Source organism: Limulus polyphemus, unplaced genomic scaffold, assembly GCF_000517525.1.
Source record: "Limulus polyphemus unplaced genomic scaffold, Limulus_polyphemus-2.1.2 Scaffold944, whole genome shotgun sequence".
Classification (NCBI taxonomy): Eukaryota; Metazoa; Arthropoda; class Merostomata; order Xiphosura; family Limulidae; genus Limulus; species Limulus polyphemus.
In genome coordinates, this window is record NW_013666554.1 from 98,296 (window position 1) to 108,068 (window position 9,773).

General features: G+C 30.6%; 1 protein-coding gene across 1 annotated transcript in view; it reads left to right on the forward strand.

Annotated features, from left to right (window-relative positions):
* Positions 1 to 9,773, forward strand: part of LOC106461361 (ubiquitin carboxyl-terminal hydrolase 24-like) — a 197,302-nt gene that overhangs the window by 93,301 nt on the left and 94,228 nt on the right. The window contains exons 24-25 of the mRNA XM_022388299.1: positions 2,869 to 3,009; positions 9,193 to 9,278. Coding sequence (XP_022244007.1) covers positions 2,869 to 3,009; positions 9,193 to 9,278 — 227 coding nt within the window. The remainder of the gene's footprint in view (positions 1 to 2,868; positions 3,010 to 9,192; positions 9,279 to 9,773) is intronic.

Below are 9,773 nucleotides of genomic sequence, written 5' to 3' on the forward strand. Positions count from 1 at the left end.
GATCTATTGACTTCATCTAGGCCTAGCTACATTTATTATTTAGAATTATGTCATATTACACTGTCATGACTGTCAGCAGTGCTTTTTTTGTTGTCTTGTGGCCATGTATGCTAACCTAATGCGTATTCAGTGGAAAATTTTGATAAGATTTTGCATTGACATCACTATCACTGTGTGACAGTCAACCAATAATGTGCATTCTTATAAATGAATTTTATAAAGTACGGTAATCTAACTTGTTATGAAGTTTACTTCTTGAGTCAGAGATCGTTGTGTTTAATGGGTGTTGACAATGCATGTACATGTATTAGTTTATCTTATTATGAAGTAAGAGTGTTGACTGCTTCAAGTACAAAGTGATTTTCATGTTAAGATTAATAGTACTTTTCTGTATCCGAAAATTATCAAATTTCATTTGCACAGTCTCATATTTTCATTACTCCATATGCATTTGATTAATTTGACAAACCTTGTAATCAACATGAAAAACGGGAAATATATCGGAACTATTCAAGTTTCTTTCTAGAATGACTGCTAATTGTAACAGCAAAGTACAATTGTTTGTACTAAATAGCGTAAACCTCATAACAGTTGTTTATATTTAATTTTATTGTTTTATTGCCCTTTAAACTATGTCTATCTAGTAATTCCATCACATAAGTTTTAAATCAGTTTGGAAATGTGCAACTTGCAGTACCCTATTGAGTTATGTAACACACAAGCATACCTCATGAAAAATGTTTTTTATTATTTCACCCAATGTAACCTTATCTAACCTAATAAGTTTATAATTTTTCCATTTTATTTGCTCTTATATTAATAAATAAAGAATACACATGAAAAACAATAAACTTTTGTATTTCAAGGTTGATCGATTTGACCGACCTCGTAACCATTTTGTACTCGTTATAGTTTCCACACTAAAACTTTTAATACACTGTGTATCTTCACAAAAATTTAGCAGACTTTTAGTAAGCATTACAAATCTTTTGTATACAAAATATTAGATTTTTTATTGAAGTATTTTTACTAAAGATTTGTCTGTGAATAAATATAGTATTTCTTTATACTAGTCTGAGTGCAAGGTGTTCTTTTTTTCTGCTGTTGACTGTCGATAAAACTTAATCTTACTTTTCTGTGCTAATGATAGTACTACACTAACTAATTTTTTATTTAATTAAATGATGTCCCAAAAAGCTCATTGATATGTTTTTTTATGGAATTATAATTTGAACTGAAAGTGAAATAGACAACTCTCTCTACAGATAACTGTAATATAATACATGACTTGATAGATGAAAACTTTGCTTTCAATTGGTTATAAATAATATACTATTGAACTTTAGAAAGAACTATTGGCAGTTTCTGAAAGCAAAGATGTGACAGGTGGGCATGACAAGAGGGGTCTGATTGTCTATTTCCTGGTTACGTAATGAAATAAGATTGAACACTATGAAAATTGTGCTTTGCCTGAGTGATGATGATATTGTAATGAGTAAATTATGTTAAATTTTGTACTTCTTGGATGAGTGTTAAATAAATTAGAGAGGAGGGGGATGTCTTGAGAGCAAATGCCATAAATCTCACCCTGGGGGAAATTCTGGATTTTTTTTAATATCGTCTTATAAAAGTAAGAATTTCAACCTTATATACTATAAAAATATGGATTATTAGCTATCTTTTTATACTATATTTGTTAGTATATCATGAAAATAAAGTAGTTTAATTAAATTTTGAATGTAATTCACTAAAACCTCCTAATGTGTAGAAAAAGATGCCTGTGAAGAGAGGGTTAATACAGTTCTTACATGGGTCACTTGTTGGTTTTTCTGCTGTCACCTGTTAATGAAACTTAGCCTACTTTTTGATCTAATGGTACTAAATCAATAATTATTATTTTTTAATTAAATGATGCACCTCAGAACACAGAATAGTAACATGCACAATGACCTATAACTATCATAATTTTTCTGACTTTCTAATTATGTGATAAGAAACTTTACAATTCAGCTAAGCTTGTCAATGTGACTACTGTAAGAAAAACTTTTGATCTGGACGTTTAATAGGCAGTTCTCTGTACAGTAAACTGTGTAATATAATATGTCATTTGTTAGATTAAAACTAGTTTTCTGTTGGTTATAAATAATATGGTATAAAACGGAGGAAGTTATTGTAAATTTTTGAAAGAGGATGTAACAGGTGGGTGTGGCAAGTAATATCTATATTATATTGAGTAATCTATATTAAATTCCATATTTCTCAGAGGGGTTGTAAATAAACTAGAAAAGAGAGAAGACCTAGAGAGCAAATGCCACAATTCTCATACTAGGGAGATTGAAGAATTTTTAAAAATTTTCTTATAAAATTAAGAACCTAAAACTTGTATAATAATAAAATTAGATGCCAAGTTTATTCATATACAATGATAATCAAGTAGTTTAATTAATATCTGAATGTAACTCTTGAAAAAGTTGTGAGACATGCACATTTAGACCTATCCATAGCAGAGTGTTAATTCAATGTCAGATGTAAAGTGACTATGTTCTTAGGTTTTTGTAGGTATTATGTTATCTTAGAAACTTTGTCTTGTTGAATCTTGAAATTGTGATTTTAAAAATACTTTTCATTAAGGAATTATAATTTGTTTTTATTCTACAGTAGATTTCAAAACTTCATCCTTTGTTGTTTTCCAAGTTGGGTAAATATCATTGATATACAAACAATAAAATGGGATTAAACACTATGTAATTTGTTTGTCATCTCTTCAACCATGTCAAAATGAATGATAATAAAACTTACTTTAGTATAAATTGTTGGAATACTGTGTGAAACGTATAAGTAACTGTAAAGTAAATGTTTTATCCACAGGATGAAGTATTTGGGCCCGCTTCACTCCCATCAACTTCCCAAATAGCAACTGTTCCGACTGTCACATTTAATAGTGCTTCTGAAACTGGAGCATTTGGAGGATCTCCTTTCTCCAGCCACCGAAACTTTTTACTGGAGCAAGTAAGCTCATTCTTAAGTAACAATTTCTCAGAGATAATTGTATTAGGTTTTTCTTTTTTAGTCAAATCAGTTATTAATTGCAAGATTTTCTGATTCAGTCAGTGTTTCGATTTATCATAGGTTAAGCTAATATTCAATTCATCCGAAGCAGTCATTATTTTTCCCACGGGTATGAAGCTTGTACTAAAAGAGAACTTGACAGTTCTCTGTTCAGAAAACAGTGTTATATAGTATGTCATTTGATAGATGAAATACCTTGGCATTCTGTTGGTTATACATAATATAGAATTAAATGTAGGATGTAACTATTAACAAATCTTGAAAGTGAGGATGTAACCGGTGGGTGTGGCAAGAGGGTCTGATTTTCTATATGATGGCTCTGTAACCAAATAAAATTTGAAGCAATAAAAATTATGGTTTGTCTGAACAATGACGATTTTATAGTGAGTAATTTACATTAATTTCGTTCTTATTGGAGGGGTGGTGAATAAAATAGAGAAGAGGGATACCTAAAGAAAATGTTTTGCCTTTCTCACACTAGGAGAAATTCAGGATTTGTTTAAATATTGCCTCATAAAGTTAAGAACTTAAAACTTATATACTGTTAAAATATGGCTTATTAGCTACGATTTTAGGCTATACTAATTGATATAACATGAAAAATATTTTCATAAAATTTTGATTGTAAACCACTAAAACCTTGTGACATGCAGAGTAAACAAAGCTCAGACAGAGAGGGTTAAGTATTATTCAAGTATTCATTTTATAGTTTTCATATCATAGAGGAGAGTATGCAGGCAGTTTAATCTTACACATTGCATCTATATGGCAATCAGAAGAAAAGAGGTAGAGAAAAATGTCAAAATCTTGATGACTTGAGGTATGCCTTTGTCACAAGATCAGATAAACCTGCATCCACTTTTAGTCCTACAGAAGACACATTCTAAATATACATTATACTCTGCATCCATTCTCAAGGCTTACGATATTATCCGCTGAATGAAAATTTTACAGAGGGGTTGCGCATGTCTCCCAAGGAAACTGTAATATGCCTCAAGGGCACCACTGACTTCTGTTAAGATGAATAATATGTGGTAAAGGAGAAGAAAGGAAAATAAAACATTAAAAATTAACTATACTTGAAAGGGCAAAAGATCTGAAATTACGAATTTAACAAAAGGAAATTCTTTCAAGATGTTATAAAGTTTTATATATTTCTTTTTTTTTATTTTCTAATTTTAATTATTTCATTGCATTGTACATTGATGATAACAGGTAGAGAAAATGAAAAAAAAAATATATAAACATTTACCTTCAAAAACTTTTGATATCTTTTGTCAGATATTCCAAATAATGTTAAAATAGCAGACTTTTTCACAATTTATTGTAGTTTGTTGAGTGCTGTCTTTTTGTCGATCTTATAGAAGCTACTTGTTGTATTGCATTCAGTTATTGCATGCATTGCTGGTAAGGACTAGTATATGGCATTGCACAACTATTTGCATATGCTATGTATTGGGATGAATTTCTCTCTGTTTGTATGATTACCATTATGGCCTGCATGCATATATATATCATATTATCTAGTAAGCCTTTACTGTAGTAATACAGGAGTATTACCATAAGTGTCACCACAGCAAATAGTTTCTTGTTGGTGTGTTTGTGAGACATTTATTGTGTCAGCTTCCTCGTGTGTACTGTACTCATTCATATCAACTACACTGTTCTTTTGTACTCGCTTGACTTGTTTTCCATTGGTAAAATCATCTGCACGTACGATTGATTGTTCATCCAGCAGTGCAGCTGGTGCCATTTCTATGATGTAATTGTAGACAAATGTGGCCAATGCAGCTTTAATTGCAGAATTCTTCATAAAGTGATGATAATTTGGTACAGTGTGAATACCTGTCATTACATGACTGGCTGAGACATCTGTTGCTTATTGATGAAATATCTTGAGTTTCTTTGATGAAGTGGGGCATGTCGTAGTGATTGAACACAACCACATTTATGTCTAGTGGTCCAGTGAGCAATTTCTTGAGCCACTCCAAGACAATCTTTACAAGATCATCAAAACAATTAAATAATGCATCGTTCTGGCTTTGTAGCATGGCCATTCCATTAATGATGTAAGCTAACTCTCCATCAACCTCTTCTAGTGTATAGACTTCCTCATATGATGCCTCTAATTTCTTTGCAAGGTTTTTTTTTTTTCACTTCTTCATGCTTCCATCATTGTGAAATAAAGATGATGGTACTGCTGCCAGCTCATGTTCCAGGATAGTGTGAAGGTCAACATCTCTGTGTCTTGACACAGCTAAAAGTCACCTGAATAATACTTCTGAATCAACAATCAATGGAACTTTTGGGTATATTATCAATGTGCATTGGCACTGACTGCTTATACTGTGGCAAATTGCAATAACTTTTAGACTGTCCTTTTTACCACTACTCTCTGAATAATTTGATATGTTTTCATATTGGTACACCACATGATGAAATTGTATAGACCTTCTGGTATGTATTTGCCACATGGAATAATGTCCAGACTCAAGACCCAATTGTCCTTGTCTTTGACATTTGCCATTTTGTTTCTCAATATTACAGCTGCCACGTGCATTATCTGTTCCTCAGTAAGTTTGTTATGAGTCAACTCAAAATCTGTCACATCATCATTCTCACATTTTTCTTTGTTTGATGACTTTCTCAATGCTTCACCTATTGTCAGGGCAAAAGTACATACTAGAGTGGACACTCTAGGCCTCTCAGTAAATACAAGTTCATATCCGTAGTGCCTTCTCAGTTTTTTCAACTTCCATGAAGAGTATGCACTAGAATCAGTGATGTCTGAATCATTTAAAGCTTCGGTGTAAACTGATCTAAAGGATGACAGATTTATGACTTTATCCTTATTCTTTGAAAAAACAGATTGTTTCAGATAAGCCTTTATGACATCAAAGGCTTTCTCATAGCATAGTGACTCTGTTTTGACTCTTACTTTGATACGAGCTGAAGTGGTGTTTTGTTCACTGATGTAGTGCTAGCAGCTGGTGTGATAATACTTAGCATCCAATGTGAATAAGTCAGTGTGCTTTAATATGTGTTGGTTAACAACATCATCGAGTCTCTCAGCTGCTGCTGCTCCTAGCACTCTACCTTTGAGGTTTTTTCCAGTACCAGTAGTAATTTGTGTCAGTCCCCCCCCCCCCTTTGTAGACAGTTCCACAAATGGAGCAGTGCTGTCAAATCTTAAACCCTGAGGTTTTTTCCAGTACCAGTAGTAATTTGTATCAGTTTTCCCCTCCTTTTGTAGACAGTTCCACAAATGGAGCAGTGCTGTCAAATCTTAAACCCTGAGGTATCCACTCTACCACTTCTTTGGGGAAGACCAGTTGAAGTTCCCAATGTTGATTTAGTACATACTGAAGAAGCATCCGAGGCTTTGGTTTCAAACCTGTATTTGTTTGATTTGCTTGTATATTTGGCTTTGCAAGGTTTGTGGAAGAAAACATGGACCTTCTTTGAGAGGACATCTTCTCGTACTGGCCATAATAACTCATACATTTTATCCTTCTGGCCTGTTTATAGAAGAAGAATTGAGTGAAGTCCTTCCAGAGTGGGATTGTGCCTTGAAACATATAATACAGTTGTTCATGTGTAGGAGGTGAGGCTTTTTGTCTCTTGGCTCAGAATTCATTCTTATACAAATGTTAATAAGGTGTCAATATATCTGAAAAAGAAGATCAAACACTAAGCTTTACATATATATTATATATGTGAAAAAAAATATATATTATAGTAGCAATCAAGATATAATTTATTACAGTAGCAATCAACCAAAATTAATAGAAAGCAAATGTAGGTTTAATTATCTATTATTAATTAGTAATTATTATTTGTTACTATATCATGAGGACTTGAATATGTTGAAAGTTATTGGGAGACCAGTCCTTAATAAATGGTTATATTACTGACTGATATTACTGTTATGCATGAAATGATTTAACACCTTAAAGCCTTAGAGTTGTTAAAACTTCATAACCTGTATTTGTACTTTATCAACTCTTCCAATTAATTTTTTGATATTTACATTCACCATATCTTTGATTATGTATACACAACTGATTATAACTGATGTAAATATATAAACAGTACTAGGCGTTTTAGTGTAAAAAATATATTAGTTGCCTAAAATTAGAAAATAAGTGTTGATTGCTATGGAAACTAGTGCTAAGATTTTATTTTGATACCAAACTCTTTCACATAACCCGCCATTTGATTATGTTATTATGAAGAATGTGGTTTACAATGTACAAAATGTATATAGAATTAAATGAGGGGTGTTATGCTTAGTGGTCTACAAATACATATTAAAACTACTAAAAACATAACAATACTTTAATAACATTTGGTTTTGTTTCATTTGATCTCGAGAAATGTTTTGAATTTAGATTTTTCAAATATAAAAGTAATTTTTTAATTAAATATAATACACCATGTATTACTTTTTAAAAAAGAGGGTGTCAGGGGCTTTATTTTGGTACCAAGTTTGTTAAGATGTCACATGATTTAGTGAAGTTTTGATGTATTAAGTAATTTTTGTATGGTGATAAAAAAAACTATTTCATAGACTGGGTCATCATGTTCACAAGGCCATGAACACTAGTGAAAATGAGTTGTTTTTTTCATAAACATATCATAGCTAAGGCAAGGCACAATTTTTATAGCCTTCAATCTTATTTCGTCACACAGCCATAAACTAGAAAATCAGACCCCTCTTTACCGTTGCAACACATCTCCAAAAAGAGGCCTAAAAATAGGTGTAACCCCTTTCCACGGTAGAACAAAAACATCTTTATTTTCATGAAGTAATAATATCTCCAGAGTATGAAACAGGATGTTATAATGAGTAATTTACAAAAAATTTTGTACTTCTTGGATGGGTAGTAAATAAATTAGAAAAGAGGGGATATTTAGAGAACAAATGTCACAATTCTCATACTAGGGAAAATTGAAGATTTTGTTTTAATATTGTCTAAAAAAGAAATTAAAACTTATATAATATTAAAATTTGGATTATTTGCTACATTTTGATGACAAGTTTATTTGTATAACATGATAATAAAATACTTTAATTATATTTTGAATGTTACTTATTAAAACCTTGTGACATGTGTAAAAGAAGATGCCCATAGTAAATGGTTTAACCATAATATTAATCACATTTGATGACCATGATATAGAAATAATTAAAATTAATTTTAATATACATGTATTAGTTACGAGTTTTCAAAAATTGTCGCAATATAAATTTTACATTTTTTATTTGAATAAAGTGACTTCAGTGAAACTTTTCATAGCTCATTGCAATTAATAGCTAACAACAGATGAGATTAACTATAATAGGGTTTTAAGTATAATTGATCTAAAATTCTATTTCAAAATATGTATTTTTGTAAAATTAAAGTTAGTAATAGTACTTGTATTTTGTACTTTATGGTGTATTTACTCAAATAATTTGTTAAGTACTTAAAAAATTAACACTTTCACTGTTTAGAATCCATTACTTGAGACCCAAAAAGGTTTTAAAAAGACAACATGTTCATTGACTGAACAAATCAATCCAAGGTTAACAAAATGAGTATTATACAAGACAAAAGCCAAAAAACAGCAACTTAAAAGATAAGTAATACTCAATTATAAATGTGCTATTTAAATATTAATAAAGAAAGTTTGTGGGACTGAAAACTTGATTATTTGCAGCTCAAATGACATTTTTTTATAGCATATAATAAATTTTAAGACACTAGATGATGTAATATATGAATGTTTCTAAATTTCTCCTTTTAGCTTTGAAACCTATATAAAAATAGGTATTTAGTGATTATGGATTTGCAGTTATTTGGTAAACAGAAACTATAGAAAATTGTTTTTTTTAATATAAAATGAAGATTCCAGCGAGTAAATCAGTGAGAGTAATAACAACTCTCTAGTTGGAATATGATTTAATATTTTAATAATTAACAATGTCTTGGTCTATAACTTGATGATGATATATTCCTATAGGTTAAAAAATTGTTAATTAAATATTAAAATAAATTACTACTGTATAACTGTTTATTACTCTTCGTATGTTTGATTTTGTTATAAATATCCTGATGATATTTATCCAATATATTTCAGGAAAAAATGCTGCCTGGTGTGGTAATGTCTCGAGGAGGACAGGTCTTTGAAAAACTGTATCAGTTGGTATTACTTGAAGACCAAAAGTAAGATTTGTATATCACATACTTTCAAAGACATTTTTTTTTATTTATTAAGTATTTCTCATTAATTACCTAGTCAGTAATTAGTTAGAAGTATCAAAGTCAACTCAAAGCTCATTGTCTTTTCCTAGTTGATGTCATTTAACCCTTCTGAGATGAAAGGCCATGTCATTTCATTTGTTGACTCCTATTCAGAATTTTATTGATCTACTGTTTCATAAATTTATGTCAGTAAGTTTGGTATCAAACTTTAAATTATAATTCCAATTTTAGTACTATATATTACTCTATTTCTTAATTTAAAAGCAAATATTAAAAAAACACAGATAAACATCGATTTTTTGTGTGTCACGTGGTATGTTGAATGCAGCACTGGTTCAAAGTAGATGTTTGTGAAGTCAAAATACTAAGTCTATGATTTTGAACGAATTAGAAACTCACATTACCGATATTGACAAGCTAAAATATAAAATAAGAGCCTCTTATCTTTTCAATTTG